Below are 20373 nucleotides of genomic sequence, written 5' to 3'. Positions count from 1 at the left end.
AATCTCAAATATAAAATATATTTTAATTTGATAAACACTTTTTTGGTTACTACATGATTCCAAATGTGTTATTTCATAGTTTTGATGTCTTCACTATTATTCTACAATGTAGAAAAAATTGTAAAAATAAAGAAAAACCCTTGGATGAGTAGGTGTGTCCAAACTTTTGACTGGTACTGTATATTAATACATTTTTATTTTTCAGGGGGTGCTGCAGCACCTCTACTTCCTGTGGCTATGTGTAGTAGAGGTGTGTAGATTTTCCACTGCAGTGGTTTAGCCCCACTGTAATGTAGCAGTCTCCCTGGTTTAATGTTTCACTGGACTTCTACAGTACCCCCCCACTCCATCCCCCTACCCAGGCCTCCTCTTTCTGATACACAGTATTTTGTGAAAGCTTATTCTAAAAGCATATTCAGTGGTAGAAAGAACTGTACGGGTGTGTTGGAACAGCAAAGCTGCTGGTTATCCTCAACCACTTGTCCTATTAGCCTAAAGAATATTTTCTCCTCATCCTGTGCTGTGTTGCTTTAATTGATCTTATTTAATTTATTGGATTATTGTTCAATTGAATTATTATTCTTGTGAGTTTTTTCAACTGAAGTTTATGTGTTGTTGGAAGTCTGAGACTTCCAAGGTTGATAGTGCTAATATTCACCTCTCTCATCATGCTTCTGAGAGTTACAGAAGTGACAGCTATGGGTCCAGTGAACACTCGAGCTCAGAGTCCATGGGGATTGGGAGTGACAGGTGCACAGGAGCCATGAGGAGAGATGAATCTCCAATTATTTATCAAACTGTTAAGACCTTTCAATGATTTCTGTGGATTGGTTCAAGTGGGTGGATGTCAACATTTCTTTTGACAAATACCTACTATTATCAATTGTTACAGTAGCCTAGGCCTATAATGAAATGATGACATTTTAATTGCAAATTGACACAGTCCAATAGAACAACCATCGCAACCCGAACGCAGTGTCTGTTTATGTTCCTTTTGTTGAGTATTTCAGGGCTGTGATTGTAACTATGTTTTGATGAGCAAGCGTCACGAGGTTAGGACACCCATTTTAAAGCATAGATAGGAACAATAAATGATGAGCCCCCAATTTGCGTCTGTGGTATGTTCTTCTATGCATGAAGCACCGCCCAGGCTTTTGCTCCCCACTACGCAGGGAGAGATGCAGTAGTAGCATTCTACAGTGGCTACGTTACCGTCACAATTTTAGTGCATGCAAAGACCCTACCTGCTAATGCAAAACGGCACTCAAATCGTCAAATCGGGAAACTAGCAGACTACGGGTGTCAGAGTGGAAAGGGAACTAACGGTGGAGACTCTGATGATGATGAGGATGATGATGGTGAGGATGATTCTGTAAGAGTTATAAACATGAATACAATATTATGTGAAAGAGGATATAATTAGAGATTTATATATTTTTCCTTGCATTTGGATAAAATTATGAACAGTCACACAAAATGTTGGTGTACAATAATCTGCACCTTAACCGATTGCATTTTGTTGCGCTCATGTACTACATTATGACCTTGGATATGAAAATTATAATTTGCATGATCGTAATCATCGTATATGATGCTTATGTTTGTGTGGTTAGTGGTTGCTGATACTGTGCCTCAGTGTGCGTATGGATAATCGCAGCCCGCACGCAAGTTTAGCCTACGCACGGCGTGCAGTGGAGGCAAGGAAGTGGGAGCGAATGCGCGTTCTTATGGAGGAACACAGGGCTTCAACATGGCCTCATCACGATATGAATGGCGCTGGTATATTCTATTTTTTCATATCTTGTTTGTGGTTTACCTTTTCTTTAACATGTCGACCATCAGTAGAATATGGCAGTCACGGAGCGCCAGATTGGTTATACAGATTTAAAGGAAAGGTTCCTTGGCCTCTGTTCCCTCGTAAATATTTTTTTATTGGCATGTTGTAAAACACATCCCGCATGTGGGTTCTGTTGATTAGCCTACTTGGCAATGGTGCTCGGTTGAAATAAATGAGGTCTTATCACATCATCTTCTTGATCTGGTAGGATTGAAAGAACGCGATTTAATAATAGAATAGAATATATTAGAATAATGTCATTATTCAGCATGTAAGCTCTAAATGGCTGTGTAGATAACATTTTGTACCGACCAACATGTCATGTCTTAGAGCTAATGGGCGCAATGCAAACAAACAGTATCATCTAGCATATAGCCTAATAATGTTATTATTTGTTATCGAATGTAGAGTTGTCTGTCTTTAAAAAAATATTGACCCTGTTTTAATGGTTTTACGTTGATATTGAAGTAGTTTTTATGTCTATTCTTCCATGCTTCTACTATATCTCACTGTAGGCCCCGTGGTGCAACATAGGCATATGGTTGTATTTCCATTGCTTTTAGTGAATGACAGTGGGTAGGCCTAAATAGTATGCGTATATATATGCATCATGTTTTGTAAAGTAGGCTAAATATAATGCAGTTTTCCTTTTCATAGTGACAATTCTACAGATGCTATGAATATGATTGCATGTTTTTGTTGTGTGTGTGTTTGCAACCTAATTCAAGATATACCTACTGTTTCTCTGCTGTATGGAATGCTTACAGTGCTGTTCATATTGCAGGGTCCCAGTAAAACAAATGGTGATGCAATGAGTCTCACAGGAGATAAAATAGCTGTATTACAAAAAGGCAATGCTCTGGTAGTGTAATAACACTAATACTGTCAGTATGCAGACATTCCTTTAAAAAAATACATGATTATTCATTAGTTGTATTATGAGGAAGCGAAAGGTAGGTTGTCAAATCAAAACATGGGTGTGCATATTTAATGCAGGCAGGGGTGGAATTCACACGGAGATGCATGTGGAGCAAAAATACCTCTTTATATTCTTGAGCTTGTGAGTTATAGTGGAGAGTGAGCACTCTTGCCACATTTATCAGGGGACAGACATGTTGACTTGTACATTTGTATATTACTGTGAGGGCTTGTCTGTTTTAATTCTGTTGTATCTCTCATTGTTTGGGCTATTACCTTTTTTGTTTCACTCATGATGTTATTATGATTCCAGAGCTCAGACAATGGCACCTGTGGTCTATTGCATAAATCTTTGTTTATAGAAATGTTAATTATGTTAATAGCCTACATAAAGTCAGTTGGCCTTCTGTAACCTGGAATAGGTCATGACATTAACATGTGAATGGAGGGTAGGTTTTTCTCTGCATTATATATTAGAGAAACGTTGTTGAGTAAAACACAAATTATGGCAAAGTTTGTTGCTTGTTTTGGGATTATGAGAAAAACAGTCACTCCAAGCAGAGCAACTACAGCTATGTTTTAGGGATTTATTGACCATAACAGCTTGGCTGTGTAATCCGGGTCAATGTACAAATGTAGTATCTACCAGCCTGCACCCTGTTTCAATATGGTGTGCCGGCTCCCTTGAGCCTGCATTGCATTCCAGCCAACTACACAAAGCTCTAGCCAACTACACAAAGCTCTAGCCAACTACAAAAAGCTATAGCCAACTACACAAAGCTCTCTAGAGCAATAGGCTATCCTTTATGTTTATATTCAGCTTTTTACACTATACTGTAGATTGTTGAGTTTTGAGACAAGAAGAGATTTGGTTGATTTGTATATTTTCTGGGCATATTTAACTGCTTTTCTTAGTAGTTTGACTGAACCGTGTACTACCGATCATCTTATGTAACATGTATATTTTACACTGGGGAGAAGTGTATTATGTACAGTAAATCTGTTTTAGACAGAATAAGGCCAATTACAGATTTTGCTGACAAACCCAGGGCCATTTTGTGAGAGGGAGTGGAAAGACGAAATGTGGCACAGGTGTAATAAAATATTTTAACCATTGTGGGTGATACAATTAATAGGGTGGTCAAACTGAATTTGTTTTGTTTGACCTGGCTTATACTGTGGCAATACGGATGGGGAAATATTAACACAATCATTCCTCTTCATGAGACTTCATTTGAGCAGTTTTAGATCTCCCCACTTTCATGTCTAAACCCTAGATTAAGATTGATCATCTGTAGAAGGAGGTATTCCCTCAGGGTGGACACAAATAGGCATGTGTCTGTTAGAGTATCATCCTTGAGTCATCTCTACCCACTACTCGATCTTATACTTAATCCTATTGCAGTGTCCATCGGTGGTATGATCGATGGTGGAACGAAACTTTGGTGTCTTTTAGTTAGTTGGTTGTGTTTGTCTGGGCACTTATGGTGGATTTAATATTGGAGAAGATTAGAGCAAATAAGTTTAAAAAATGAAGTATATATATTTACATACCAGTCAAAAGTTTGGACACACCTACTCATTCAAGGGTTTTTCATTATTTTGACTATTTTCTACATTGTAGAATAATAGTGAAGACATCAAAACTATGAAATAACACATATGGAATCATGTAGTAACCAAAAAAGTGTTAAACAAATCAACATGTAGTTTATATTTTAGATTCTTCAAAGTAGCAACCCTTTGCCTTGACAGCTTTGCACACTCTATGTGTATGTAGATAAGTTGGTTAAAAACTCAGATATGATCACCAAGACTTGACAGTGCCCTCCTGCCCTTTTGCTAGAAGTTGAATGAGAACTAGAGTACTAATAAGCCCGTACACTCCTCTCTCACCCTTTCCCCCCATTTTCCCTCTTCCCCCTCTCTCCCCTCACCCCAATATCCCATTTTCCCTCTCCTCTCTTCTCTTTTTCTCTTCTCTCTTCTCTTTCACATCTCACTTCCCTTCTCTCCTCTCCCCTATCCTCACCCTCACAGTTGATCAGTGGAGGATCCATCGTCAGCGCTGAGGCAGTATGGGATCATGTCACCATGGCCGACAGGGAGTTGGCATTTAAGGCGGGGGATGTAATCAAGGTCCTCGATGCATCAAATAAGGACTGGTGGTGGGGACAGATTGACGATGAAGAAGGATGGTTCCCAGCCAGCTTTGTGAGGGTGAGTGGAGCCATCAACGATTTTCTCATTCTGTGCTGCACCATGTCTTGCCTATCAACCAGAACACAAGGGTTCACCACCTATTCACAATGGTGTGATAGATTATCAGTGTTGAGGAGTAGTAAACTACACGGAGTTCAACTAGTAATTTAACTACATTTTGCAGTAGCTTGGTGGTAGTTGAACTAAATTCAATCTATGTAGTGTTTTCAGTAGATAATAAAAGTTGTTTTTGCCTTGTGTAGCTAACTACTGGAACTACACACTATCTTTTTTGGGGGCAATAATTAATTTTCTTTTTGGGCATCAGTCCTGCCTAATTCTAACTTCAAACATCGTTTTTGTGTTTAATAGGCTAAAAACAAATTCTGTTAACGTATGACCCCAAAGTGAGCTGTTCTTGCAGTTTGTAGAAATTTCAGATGTATAATAATTTTTCGCAAAGTAGTTTGGATGAAGTGAACTATTTCTTCAAAGTAACTTTAGTTAAGTAAACTATATTTTTCTTCAGGGTAGCATAACTTCTTCGTGTGAAGTAATAGGTAGCTTGGTAAACTATATTTTCAGAGTAGCTTCCCCACTACTCATTTGACACTGCCTTATCGTTGATAATTATTGATTGACTGCCCTGTTTTGAAGGCAGATATTTTAGGCTTTGATGGTGATGATGATGATTTGATATTGATAAAAATATGATTATGCCATGGTAATCTCACAGCAACTAAACATTTTTACTAGTCTCCAAATGAAATACTGTGAAAACAAGAAGACATCAGAAAAGTGAGGAGTTAATACTTGGTGGTTATCACTACTAGCCTTCTCACTCTGCTACAAATGAGTCTGAACAAGGTATGTCATGTTTTTCTCTCCAAAGGTTGAACCCCACCCACCACAACCTCAAACAAAACAGGTTTTCTATATCAACCCTATAGCAGCTCCAAGGTTCCAAAACACGACTACCAAGGTGCGTTTAATAGTTTCAGCAAGAATTTCAAAGCATCTGTTTTAACTAGCATCTCACTGCACATTGGACCACCCCATATCTAACATCTTGTAGCTTTGATACTACTGCTTCCATTTGCCGACAACACCATGCTTCAAGTGTCAAGCTTGTAATGGCATCAAGGTTGAACTATGGTATCTCAAACAAGCATAGAGAATAGTTATTGTTCATTCTTAATTGATAAAGTGCTTCCACCAAAATCTAAACAAACAAATAGAAATGTGTTCATTTCCAACTTGGGAAAATTGTAGGAAACCTTTTCCAAGTTGGCCTTGAAAGTGAGTGGTGGGCTCTGCTTTGCTCTCCACTCCCTCTCACACACTCTATCTATCTCTTTCCACTCAATCTCTTTCTTTCATTCTCCTTTCACTCTTATTCTCACTATCTGCTCTCTCACTAAACTGAAAAGCGAGCACTGAGGCACTGATTCATCTCAGATCTGAATGATGAAACATGTATGACCACCCTTTTAGCAGAGGACAGGGCATATCAAACAGGTGGATAAGTGATGAGTGACTCAAATAAAAGTTATTTAATGGCTATTTTATATAACTGGATTTGTTGGCATGTTGGAAGTTATTTTCAGTACATTTTCTAAAATCTTAAGAGCATTTCTGGATTATTGCACCAATCCTATGAATTTACCATACAGCTTTTGTCCACTGGTCCAAGGAAACAGAGAGAGTGGGACCTAAATAGACACCCATGGACAATGAGCTCAGGCTGAGATAAACCGTGTACACAGAGTACCATCAAGCACTGAGACAGACCCATCGCCAGGATCAAGTGACTTAGGGGGCACTTGAAATCGGCGAGGGGGATTTTTTGGGGGGGGTTCTTGCATTGGAATTATATTGAATTCTGCGTATATAATCATGCTATACCACAAGAAACATCAAGTTCAAATGATGAGATCATTGAGTGATTTTGAAATCTGTAGCCTATCTCTGCTGTGCTTTATCAGCACAATGGACAGCACCATACAGCTAGGCCGTTTTGGTAATGAGTATAGGCTACAAGATAGAGCAATTAATCTTTTCAAACAGCATATGTGAATGCAGCCATACACACAGCTGTCTTACCCAAATAATGCAAACTTAATGATGAAAGTAGAAGCATACTTATTCATGCATGCAAACAAAAATACTGACTAGCACACTTAGAAAAAAGGGTTCTAAAAGTTGTTTTTGGCTGTCCTATAGGAGAACCCTTTGAAGAACCCTTTTTGGTTCCAGATAGAACCCTTTTGGGGTCCAATTACAACCGTCTGTGGAAATGGTTCTACATGGAACCAAAAGAGTTCTACCGAGGACAAAAAGTGGTCTTCAAAGGGTTCTCCTATGGGGACAGCTGAAGAACCCATTTAGGGTCTAGATAGCACCTTTGTGCAGTTTGGCTTGGAATACCGACACAACTGCGAATGCGAATAAATGTGAACAGACCAAAACAGCAGGAAACCAAGTAGTAGGCCTAGTAAACAAAATATCTGATCAATGAAGGCTTGACACAATTTATATTTAGGCTAGTTACATTAACAGTAAACACACACAGTAAACAAAAGGCAAATGGAGATCCAAATAACCAAAACATAGCCTACAGCCTACTACAGTGAGATGCAACCGTGCACAGCTGTCTTGCCAAATAAATAGGCCTATAGGCCCGCTTCAAACATGGAAAATCATGGCACTCGCTCATGAGTTCAGCAACACGTTGTGATATGCCACAATACACTTCTGTGAATCAAATTTGACCCACGTAATAATTTAAGCAACGCCAGCCTACCATAAACACGTTTCTAACAAGTACAGTTCCATTTACAGAAACTCAAACCAATAGGTTACCAAGAAAACCACAATAGTATCTATTTCTATGATGAAACATACCCATATGTAGCTTTACCCAGGGGCGTCATTTGGGTTCTTACATTGGAATTATATTGAATTCTGCTTATATCCCGCTATACCACAATAAACATAAACGTTACAAAAAGAAGTGACAGGTTCAATGGCACAAAATCTTGCTGCTCTCTATCAACACCATGGGCAGCGCCCTACACACTAAAGCAATATTTTGATAAAAACCAAACAGCTAGATTATTTCAATCTTACCTTTCCTAAAGAGTTGCAGCTTCCTTGTTGCTCTGTGGAACTTGAGTAATCGATCATTCCATTCTCCCCAAAATCTTCTTGCCATTTGGATGAGTTGAGCTTTTCTCGGATGTAGCATGCTTCTTCTGTGCTGACGGAACTCGTTTGTCAAAGTGGAAAATGAGTTCTTGCATGTAGCTGTGGACGCCTCAAAAGTCAGTCCATATTTCAGTGCAGTCAGCATAACGGAGAGAGGCTCGGGGAATCATTGCAGAATATCAAGTGGGCTCCATTTGTCCTCATTGGAGCCAGAGCGGGCGATTTCAGTCTGCAAAAACTGGCGAGCAACACTAAACTAAGCTTCCACCAAATCTGTTTTGCTTAGATCCAGCAGTGGTTTCCCCTTTTTCAGATCTAGAAAGTCATTGCTCTCTGTGTTAAGGACACACAGGGCCTCCACCAGTTGGCTGTTGTGTTCGCTAAATCGTTCTGACATTTCTGACTCGTGCTGAAGAACAGTCTTTTACACTCAGTCTCTTCTCCTCTGTCCTGTTGGCCTACTGTACTGTCCACCAGATATTGCTGGAGATTTTGTACTTACCTAACTGTGTCATTTGCTTGGAGCTGGTGGTGGTGCATCATATCCTTTGGTTCTATCAATAGAATTCTTCCAGTTAGAATACCCAACTTGGGTGAAGGCCTTGTCTGCGTTGTTTGGGAAACAAAATGCAGCATCTGCATAAAACCGAGTATTCCAGCCACTCTCTTCCTATGAACCAGATGCTATTACATGAAAGTTTTTGGGACAGAAAACTTGCGGCCTGGGCAGGATTCTAGGCTAACCTTTGCTGGCTCCTTTGTTCCAAGATCATCAGGAACAGTGGAGGTGGCTGTGGTGGAGCCATTATCCTTGCGGCGTTTGTGGAAGGATGCTAGCTACAGCTAGCTAAGAGTAAAGCAGTTTCAACGGTAAACTTGACCCCAACCTTATAAATCAAAATCAAATATTACAGACGGAGGCGTATCACGGTCACTTAGCCTACCACAAAGATGAGAGATGAGAAGCGTTTTCCCCCGCTTTTTATGTAAACCCAAAGGAGTTACACCTAACCGCCCTGTGCTTTCCATAGCCCCCCTACACACACTGCAGTGCGCCCTGTCCATTGTGCTGACACAGCGCAGCGGAGATACAGATTTTTTCACCCGCTAACCTGTCACTCAATCAGTTAAACCTTTTTTGCTATTTTTATATAGGGACTTAAAACTTAAACTGAGGGGGCTAAAGTTTGAACTGAGGGGGCTAACTCTTCGAGCCGGCCCGCACTGAGACCAGATGTCTGGAAAAGATTACTTACAACAGAGGCCATTTGTGACTCTTGTATGGCCACATCAGAAGGGTCCCATGACTCTATGTATATTAGGGCAGGGTCTAGTGTTTGTAACATATATTGGCATATGCTTTATACCCATCTTCTTTATGTGCGGTCTCTCAAAGTGTGGTTGGTTACCCAAGTAGTGGTGAAGGACAAAACAGCACAACCGATAACTAACTTACAGTAGCTGGTCTCATTAATGACCACCATCAAAGTTAAACAACTACCTCATATTTGCGAACAAACAGATATCATATATGTCAGGACGATTGAGCAAAACTCTCTGGAGTAAATGTTTCAGCCTCATCTTTTTTCAATTTGACTGAATCTACAGACTGATCTCATCTCATTTCATGTGTTGATTTTCTTTGTGTGACAAGAAATAGTAAGAGAATTCTATAGGAACATAGTACCCTCATATCCTAGATGGCAATGTGCCCATTAACAACACAGTTGCTTCCTGGCTGGCTTTGAAATGTGTATTCTCCTGAAAAACATCATGATTATGTAGATGGGCATTAGGAGTCAGCTACCTACCCTGTGTTCTCTGGCAAGGATGCTAAAATTAGTTCCCTTTGAGGATTACACAAAGTGACAGTTCATTCTTTGAGATGCCTTCAAGAAACCGATGCACAAATGCGCTCACAACTCCTGTGACTCCTTCAACTAGGAGGTATCAGATTGTAATCAAACAATGAATACTGCGTAGAAGGACATTGTATACATTTTTTCATGGTTTTATCCCTTTTGTAATGCAATGTTATTTCTTATCTGTGTGTGTGTTAACCAACGCTTAATTTCTTTCCAAGAACACCCAAATCCATGTCCAAAAGATCCACCTTCAGTCTGTAATATCATAATATGACAATTAAAAAGAAAAGGTGGAATTCCATATCACTTTCAGTTTAATAACCACGGCAACATCATAGAACATTTTTGCTTTGTACCTCAGTTACAGTTTTCTACTCGACATAGTCACAGCACTTTATGAATAAAAAAAAAACAACGTTTTTGACGAGTTGGGTGTTTCACTGTGAGTGTTCCTCAGTTACTCTAGGGCAGGGATGGGTAACTTTGATGGGGGTGGGGGCCACCAAAAAATCAGAACTCATCTTGAGGGGCCGCAGTGGCTCGCAGGTCTGCCTACCTACATCCATACACACACATGCAGTCAGAGCCGGCCCTAGCCTTATGGGGGCCCTAAGCAAATGTTTTTGGTAATTTGGCAATTCGACCATGATTAGTACATCTTTAGATAGCTGGCCGCTACACTAATTTACCGATATAAAAAAAAAAATGCTGACATGGGCTAATGGAGTGACTGTCAGTGACTGAGATAACAAGAGACAAACTGCTGATGCACAACCACATTTCTAAATTGCACCTTGTGTATTCTACTATTGATCCGTGGGCCTACAAAAGGCGTGTCACGACCAGTTGCCATCCCTGCTCTATTGAGTCCTGATATTTGTGTTCGATGTAAACATATGCAAACTGTTAATTTACAGAACTACAGAGCCTTCTGAAAGTGTTCATACCCATTGACTTATTCTACATTTTGTTGTGTTACAGCCTGAATTCAAAATTGATTAAATATTTTTTTTTCTCACCCAAGTGAAAACATGTTTTTATATATTTTTTCAGATTTATTGAAAATTAAATGCGGAAATATCTAATTAACATACTGTAAGTATTCACACCCGTTTGCTATGAGAGTTCAAATTGAGCTCAGGTGCATCCAGTTTCCATTGATCATCCTTACGATGTCATCTAATAGTTTGGACATAATTTAGAAAGAAACACACGTCATTGTAAGGTTTCACAGTTTACAGTGCATGTCAGAGCAGAAACTGTACCATGAAGTCCAAGGAACTGTCTGTAGAGGCATATATCTGGGGAAGTTTATAAAACCATTTCTAGAGTGTTAAATGTTTCCAAGAGCAGAGTGCTTTCCATCATTGGGAAATTTAAAGAATATGGAACTACCTAGACTCTGTCTAGAGCTGGCCGTCCAACCAAACTGAGCAACCGGAAATAAATGCAAAACATTCTGTGGCCTGATGACACAAAGAATTTAACTTTTTGGCCTGAATGCAAAGCACTATGTCTGGAGAAAACAAGGCACAGCTCATCACTCGTCTAACACCTGATGCTTTTCAGCAGCAGGGACTGAGAGACTGGTAAGGATAGAGGGAGGAATGAATGAAGCCAAATACAGGCAAATCCTGGATGAGAACCTACTTCAGAGTGCAAACTACCTGAGACCGGGGCTCAGGCACTTTGTTCCAACAGGACAATGGCCCTAAGCATACAGCCAAAGCAACGCTGGATTGGCTTCAGAACAAGAATGTGAAAGTCCTTGAGTGGCCCAGCCAAAGGCCAGACTTGAATCCCATTGAAATTTGTGGTAAGACTTGAAGATTGCCGTTCACCGCCTCTCCCCATCTAACTTAACAGAGCTTGAGAAAGTCCGCAAGGAAGAATGAGAGAAAATCTCAAAATCCAGATGTGCAAAGCTGATGTAGACATACCCAAGACGATTCAAAGCTGTAATCACTGCCAAAGGTGCTTCTACGAAGTGTTGACTCAGGGGTTTGAATACGTATGTAAATTAGATATTTCTCTATTTCATTTTCAAGAAATGTGCAAAAATTTCTAAAACATGTTTTCACTTTGTCATTAAGGGGTATCGTGTGTAGATGGGTGAGGAAGGAAAAAAATAAATGTCATCCATTTTGAATTCAGGCTGTAACACAACAAAATGTGGAATAAGTCAAGGGGAATTCATATTTTTTTAAAGGCACTGCATGTGGTGTATATTTATATTGTTCATTAGGTTAAGTTATAACATGGTCTATCACTATCAATTTGAGCATGGCTCCAATGGGAAACAGACTTTCAGGAGCCACTGTTGAAACACAGTGATAATACAGTGCGGCCTATCAACTGTCCCATTTATCAGTAGCAAAACTCTGTTTTAAATTCCCCCTATCTCTGCCTTACATCGTGTAAGCGCTCTTGCTTAAAGCTCTATTGTGCAGTCACAGTGGTATACTAAGCCTAACTTGCAATTTCATGCTTGTTTATCTTTCTTGTTTCGATGCATACTGTTGCTTTAGCTCAACCTATTTGATGTAAAGGCTTTTTCCCCTTGCAATGTGTTCGCTACAATTCAAGATCAATGACAACCTTTTTTTGACAGGTACCTCTTTTACAGGTGCATCAGAGGAATGAAGACCTGATGTACAGTATATGTATATTTGTTTACTTGTATTTTTGTAACAGGTGTTGTGTTGAATCTAATTATGATGCACAGTGTTAAACTGAAGGAGTGGCATTGAACATTTATTTAAATTGGGAGAAAAAAGTCCCACGGCTTTGTAATTAGTATGGAGTTGTTTTTTGTATTTTAAGTTTATTTTAGATCATATACTTACAACCCAACCCTGATTGTTGATGCTACTGAATATTTGTTCAGGCTGACATTTTGTGTTTGGCTGTCCTCAGTTGTGGGTGAACCAGGAGGAGAACACGGCGGTAGAGACAGTTGAAGGTGCTAGCCCCAGCCCCAGTGAGGTCCAGAACGGCCATGCGGATGCCAGCCCCAGCAGCAGCGACTGCTTGTGCCTGGGCCAGCCCGCCCAGGACAGAGACCAGATGAGGGCCAACATAATCAATGAGATTATGAGCACAGAGCGTCACTACATCAAACACCTGAAGGACATATGTGAGGTAGGCTTGGCTGGCTAGAGGACATCTTCCAGAGACTAAAGGGCATATGTGAGGCAGAGGTTATAGACAATTACCTTGTTTTGGATCATTATCCAACTACTATTCAAAGCATGATAAGCCAGGTTACTAGTGATGATTAAAAATGAAATATAAGATATTTCATGAGCATGAAGGTTGAAGAAGTTTCTTTAAATATATCTAAGTACCCAGTAAACTGTATATCCAATATCTCCACAGTGCTATAACAGCGTTTTTACACTACAGTGATTAGATTATGCAGTACAGTGCTTCCCGTGTCCCTCAGAGGCAAACTTCAATCAATGGTGTTCTAGCCTAACGTAGCAGGGCAGGCGTAAAAAAAACACCTGAGCGGTGTTTCTTTCTGGTCCTGATGAGAGAAGAAAAACTGTCAGGGGAGGTTCTCTTCTGCAATGTTGAACCAATCCAGTAAATGCAGAGGAGTTAAGGTGGAGTGTCGCCTTTTTATCAACCAATAGCGGAAGTCGCATCACAGGCTCTCTTTCCATTTCCCCTGAAAAACGGAAGCATCCAGTGGGTCTGACCCCGCAGAGGGTGATGGTGTTCCAATGAGTAGTGACAGGGCTACAGTGTTTTAGTGAGAGATTAGAAGTGATGACTGAGGGTGTAAGTGCTGGGATCAGAAATGGTATCCCTCCCATCACACTGCACTCTTCCCCTGCATATATTGTAAAAAGCACGCCATATCTTTCACGCTCCGCCTATCTCTGTCAAACAATGCACCCAGTAGAGTACATGAAAAAGTACTCAAAAAGCTCTTATCTGATCTATTAATTTTAAAATCAGTTTTCCCTCTGTTTCCACAGAAATATTACATCATCTGGAAATTATGCAGAAAAAAAAGAGTTTAATCAACATCACATGGGGAATTGTAATGTGTAGGTGACTGGGTATTGAAGCGTGATGGTCTCTTAAGTGTGAAACTATATGATTTTTCATGTTTTATTTTAAATGTTATCTGAGAAATAAGCTCCCACAGAGGGGATAAGTTGCCTAACTGAGACTCTTGCTTATAGAGCTGTAGCCATTTTCACTGCTTTTATTTTTCCCCGGGTCTATTCTGGGAAGAATTTGAATAAATAATGACTATGATGCAATCTTTGGCACTGATGCCTTTTTTATGCTAAGACAAAACTGTTTAAATGCACTGCAGTTAAAACATTTTTTTCAGATGCCATGAAACAACCTGCAATCGCTAATATTGGATCGAAACAAAAACATTTTTTCTTATTTTCTTTGCTGCGCCAGGGTTACTTCCGGCAATGTAAAAAAAGAAGAGACATGTTCAACGATGACCAGTTGAGGGTCATATTTGGGAACATTGAAGATATCTATAGATTTCAAATGGGCTTTGTCAGAGACCTGGAGAAGCAGTACAATACAGAAGAACCTCATCTCAGTGAAATAGGTCCCTGCTTCCTAGAGCATGTAAGCATTTTTGTATCTCTCAGAATTTCAAGTGTTTTTTAAATGTAATCCCTCACAATAGATTTGAGCAAACCTTGTGTATCATACATACATGCCCATTATCTCATCCTTTGTCTTACATATGAGAACCTTGATGATGGCAGTTCCCTTTGGTTATTAGTTTCAATGGAAAACTTTTGTGAAATCACAAAAAATATAAACATTTGTAGCTTGTTTCAGCATTTTAGACATACTATACACATTTATCTGTTTACAGCAAGATGGCTTTTGGATATATTCGGAGTACTGCAACAACCACGTGGATGCCTGCATGGAGCTCTCTCGACTGATGAAGGATGGCCGCTATCAGCAATTCTTCGAGGCGTGTCGCCTTGTGCAGCAGATGATTGACATCGCCATTGACGGTTTCCTGTTCACGCCCGTCCAGAAGATCTGCAAGTACCCTCTGCAGCTGGCAGAGCTGCTCAAGTACACTGTCCAGGAGCACAGGTACCTGTCCCTCAGTCTCAATGTCACATCAAAGATTTACATTCACCTCTGTGTTATGATGAAGGATGTTTCTACTGATAAAGATCCTTCTGGAATGAATGGTCCTTTATGCTCTCAGGCTAATTGTATGAGACATAAGGGTGCCATGAGGGTGTGAGGATCCTAGACGTGGATGCTAAGCTAAAAGTATTTTGTGAAGTGAAGTCTACGATAGAGACGTGGCACAGTTTGAATGCCTGACTATTTACAGTACTATTGTTGGCCTTGTGTTCCTTTTTTTCTTAAGTTGCCACCACTGTAACATTGTGTCATCATCCCCTCCTCTTGTAGTGACTACCGTTATGTCGCTGCAGCGCTGGCCGTAATGAGGAATGTCACTCAGCAGATTAACGAGCGGAAGCGTCGCCTGGAAAACATTGAGAAGATAGCACAGTGGCAGGCGTCTGTGCTGGACTGGGAGGTAGGGCTGAGACAGGGTGACAGGAATGAGGAACAAACAAGTACTGTGGGACAAACATACACCAAGCTGTTTTAGTTGAATGTTTTGCTCTGTCAACTCACTCCTTTGCTACTGCACTAGTTTGTGTTGGTCAGAGTTTGTATTTTACAATGCACATCTTTTGATAAGCTGTCAAGTAGAGCCTAGTTGAAGGCTTGGAGAGGCAAGAAGCTGTTTATTCTTTTAAAGGAAAATATATCTCTCCAATCTCTCCTTTTGGAGCATCTGTTCTTTTGATGAAATAAGAAAACACAGACTGTCAAATGCAGTGCATTTTGAAGCACTCCATTTAATCAGGATCAAACTAGTCAGGAGTGAGAAGAGGAGGTGGATGAATCTGTTTTGCTAGACTTGAACCTGTATTTGATACGAGAGAGAGCTAGCGTTATCAGGTCACTCTGACCTAGTTGAAGAGAGTTTTTCCAGAGTTGCGCAGTCACTAAGGTACTGTAATTATGTCAAGTAAAAAAAAAAATGTATTTGATTCTTCTCTCAAGATCTAAAGAGTCAACGTTAATGAGATGAAGCCTGTCTTACAAGCCTGTATCTTATTAGCCACTTTTCTAATTTCATAAGCATAAAATGATTCAGTTTTGATGACTATGTATCACAGACCATTATTGATCCTGTTTAAAGATCTGAAGTCTTGTATTTCTCTGTGCAGGGGGATGATGTTCTAGACAGGAGTTCAGAGCTGGTCTACACTGGGGAGATGTCATGGATCTACCAGCCGTATGGGCGGAGTCAGACTAGGGTCTTCTTCCTGTTCGACCATCAGATGGTTCTGTGTAAAAAGGTAAGGTGGCCACATCTGGGTCACAAATACTATTTAATTGATCGGAACCAGTCTTGGTGCACCCAGGTGCTTAGTTAACTCCTCTCTTTTGCAGACAGAGTTGGCATGAATTTGCTAAAATGTGATCCATTGCTCAATTTGTTTGTGAATAAAACATGGCAACAAAGTCAGTAGGGGTGTTTGTACCTCCCAGGTTCAAGGCCAGCTTGGTGTGCCTAAGGGGTAATGATTTATTGTGCCAAACAGAAAGTCTCACAGGATTGTAAGAGAAAATGCTTAGCCTCAGCAGTGTGGTGACAGAGACAGAGCTTTAGGACAGTATGACTGCAGTTTTTATGACCAAACATGCTTGTTGGATAGTTTATATGACAGCAATTCTTATTTACTCCCCAATACCAACAAGACATTTGAGTCATATTCACAAATCTCTACAACTATGAAAAAAAGAATCATCTCAAGAAAAAAAGTTCTTAAATGCATCCAATAACTCTTGAGAGATTCTGAAATGTCATGTTAAGAAATTCTCAATTAATGAAGTGCTTAGCTCTTACACCCTCAATCAATCCCATTCTTTAGGTACGAGTCTTTATAAAAGCTTAATCATTCAAATATGATGGTAGCTCTCACAAACTTGTAGCTTGAAATGAAAATGGTCAGGAACACAATTCTTTCATTCAGCTCCTGAAATGGAATGAACCTTGTGGTACAGAATATTATGTCCCTTGAAGTAACAGTTCTTGATGGATATACTGTACATCCCGAGTCACCTCTGCTTGTCTATGAGATCTTATCTTTGATCTCCATCGCCTCAGAACTGTGATTGATTCCTGCTTCTGACGTGGATGACAACAGTGTTGTTACATAAGAGACGCCGTCATGTCCAAAGAGAAGTGAGGGGTAGCTGACAGGCTTACAGTACAGGACACAGGGCTGTTGTGTCCCTCAGAGTTTACCGCTGGCAGCTGCGACAAGTGTGACGCAAGCTCTCAGAGGGGAAAGGAATACAGGAGTACGCAGCAGCATCACTAATGGGGACGGGATGCCTGGAATCTGAAGCAGCTGCTTACAGCATGGACCCCTGTCTGTCACAGGGAAATTGATAGGGTGCAATTATTTCTTCCTGGCTGCCAGGAATTCAAGCCTTTTCATTTCCTGTCTGTCACCTGGGTTTCGCAGTACCTTGCTAGTGTTCAAAGCACTAGTGTAGATTCAAAGTAAATTAGAATCTGTTCTCTACTTAGTTTTCCCTTCCACTCCTCCCTCCCTTCCTTTTCCTTCAGGACTTGATACGACGAGACATTCTGTACTACAAGGGCCGCATCAATATGGACAGGTACAATGTAGTTGATGCCGTAGATGGGCGGGATGATGACTTCAACGTGAGTGTGAAGAACGCATTCAAGCTGAGTAATAAGGACTCAGACGAGATCCACATCTTCCTGGCCAAGAAGCTGGAGGAGAAACTTCGCTGGCTCAGAGGTTTCCATGAGGAACGCAAGATGGTGCAAGAGGATGAAAAAATAGGTGTGTATGTGAAAGAAATGGTCATTTGCACAACAAATTAAAATGGTAAATAAAAATAACAATAACAATGATTTATATTTTTCAGGGTTTGAGATATCAGAGTATCAGAAGCGGCAAGCGGCAATGACAGTGCGAAGAATGACCAAACAGAAAGGTAAATACATACTTAACCAAGTTTTACTAAGTGTCTGCTTTTAGTCCATCTGTAGTGCATCTCTCTCCTCCTCCTTAATATCTCTCTCCTCCTCCTTAATATCTCTCTCCTCCTTAATATCTCTCTCCTCCTCCTTAATATCTCTCTCCTCCCAAATTTTAGGCCATAGGTCTGTGCCCCCTGGATACCCCCCTCCTATGGATCCCATGAATCCAGGACAGTACTTAGTAGGAGACAGCTTGGAACAATCAGAATTTCAATTCCCTGAACCTGAAAGGTGCAAGTCTCCCTTCTGGCAGAGCTTCAGCAGGTTAACCCCCTTTCGGAAATAGAGACGAGATAGTTTAGAAAGACCACCTTATTTTTTTTAGAAGCACCGTTCTAATTCAATTGTGACTTTTTAAAGGGAAATCTGAACACAATACTATTTGGACCCAAGAGTATTTGGATTGTCAAACATTTAGCTTGTGAGCATCTCATTAATGACTGTACTGTTATAATCACTTTACCTGTATGAGTGCAATGACAACTAGCAACACAACTACCACAGTGAACCACACCTTTGGATCCTGAGAAACCAAAACACCTTCCTATCTCCTGAACTGTGAGAATGTTTTTGTGACCTCAACTAATCCTTGGACAATGGAAAAGGGAATCGCAGGTTTCAAGAAAGAACAAACTGAACATTCATTTTGTGTCCACATTTAAAAACGAGGAAGCGCTAGTCATACATTGATCTTTATGCCAAATCTGGTTGTGTCCTACAGTTCACTGTGACCTTAATGTGCATTTTATAGGTTTCTCTTCTTTTATTTTCTTGTTTTTGTTAAAATGTAAAATGCTGGCCAAATGCATCAATCTTGTATTGTTTTTGTTATTATTTATTAACATTTTATTTTTTTAAATTTGTAATGCATGATGAAGTCCAATACAGGTGTTCTATGTGCAATTATATTCTTACGGGTCAAAGGAAAAGAGAATCACCATCATCAACTTCAATGTGACTCATTCATATACTTTACATCTTGTTGTTTCCTCTAGGATCTTCAGTCTGATAGGAATACCATCTTGATTTGTTCTCCTAATCGTCATTCACACTGATTTTACATAACCAGGAGGGAAGTTTGAGACCTGATATTACAGTATATTCAGCTATCATATAGTATATTGCTTTCTTTACCATCTTACAGTTATTGTATAATACTATGTGGTTATAGTTGCACTTACATAAGATGCACCTGTGATTTCTTCAGGTAGAAGAGTCTGCTAGAATGCCCTTCAACCAAGTCATTCAACAAAGATTGCGATCTCAGTCGAACATAGGCTTACCATTCAATTTGACGATAGTTCCAGGAAATAACCATGGTTAATGCCAAATCCATTGGATTTATTTTCATGTGATGTTCATTGTTGATAGTGAGAGCTTTATTGCTTAGGACAAGAAAAGAATACCACTTTGTTTAAAAGGTAGCCAAACTACAGTAAAAACATATTGGGAATCATTTTCCTGGGGTGGCTTTCATAGTGCCAGCACAATGTTATGACATTACTGATTTTACACCTGTTATTTCAGGTTTAAGTCTTCACTTCTGCCACCAGGCTTAGATGAAGCAGGAGATGGGGGATGTTTCAGGGGGTTTTCTAGGCATTAGGATGGCAACTTCAATCAAAAAGTTTTGCCAGAATTGAAAAAATGCAAAGGGAAGGCTGGTGGTCAAGCTTGTTATCTATATTTATATTTAAAGGTTCAAAACAATTTTTAAAAGGATATTTATATGCCTAAAAAATTAACTAGGATTTAATACATTGCACTAAATACAGTGTAAAAGTGCAATATGAAAGTGTGCAGTAATATTGAAAGACAAAACGCTTTTAATATTAAGGCATTTATCTTGATGATCTATGTATGGAGCATTCATATATTTTTAATAAAGTGCATTATAATGAAAACAAACGCTTAAATATCGAATTCTTAAGTTGTTTTTATTTCATTTTTTGTTTTTATTAATAATTATGGATGATTTATCATTCATTCTGTGACTATGTCTTGGAATAAATCCAAATATGTCAACATGACTGTTTCTTTCATAGTTTAAGTTGTAATGAACCCTGTTTGTTGTAAACAGATGTGCATTAACATAAACTCCAATGCAATGGATAAACACCAACATCTGATTTAATTTATCTAAATGCCAGGTGTTGATATTTACTATTTCCTCAAAGAATCACCATCTCCCCTTATACTTTCCTCATGATGTACCAAAAGACAAGCAC

At 39.7% G+C, this 20373-nt stretch overlaps 1 protein-coding gene across 4 annotated transcripts; it reads left to right on the top strand.

The window, feature by feature from the left end:
* Positions 1–1236: 1236 nt before the first annotated feature.
* Positions 1237–20170, top strand: arhgef9a (Cdc42 guanine nucleotide exchange factor (GEF) 9a). 4 transcript variants are annotated; one of them, XM_039005645.1, is made up of 11 exons: positions 1237–1358; positions 4796–4975; positions 5850–5939; positions 12946–13170; positions 14458–14637; positions 14894–15126; positions 15457–15586; positions 16290–16421; positions 17702–17945; positions 18031–18099; positions 18262–20170. In XM_039005645.1, exons 1-11 carry the CDS (start codon positions 1338–1340, stop codon positions 18429–18431), a joined length of 1674 nt encoding a protein of 557 aa, XP_038861573.1. In that variant the 5' UTR covers positions 1237–1337; the 3' UTR covers positions 18432–20170. The 4 variants fall into 4 exon arrangements, with proteins under 4 accessions (XP_038861573.1, XP_038861576.1, XP_038861574.1 ...); XM_039005646.1 differs by lacking the exon at positions 1237–1358 and adding an exon at positions 1696–1779; XM_039005647.1 differs by lacking the exon at positions 1237–1358 and adding an exon at positions 1960–2041.
* Positions 20171–20373: the final 203 nt, after the last annotated feature.

Source organism: Salvelinus namaycush, chromosome 12, assembly GCF_016432855.1.
Source record: "Salvelinus namaycush isolate Seneca chromosome 12, SaNama_1.0, whole genome shotgun sequence".
In the NCBI taxonomy this organism is placed as follows: Eukaryota; Metazoa; Chordata; class Actinopteri; order Salmoniformes; family Salmonidae; genus Salvelinus; species Salvelinus namaycush.
Note: the sequence above shows the minus strand (reverse complement) of the source record. Positions and strands in the feature narration are given on the sequence as shown.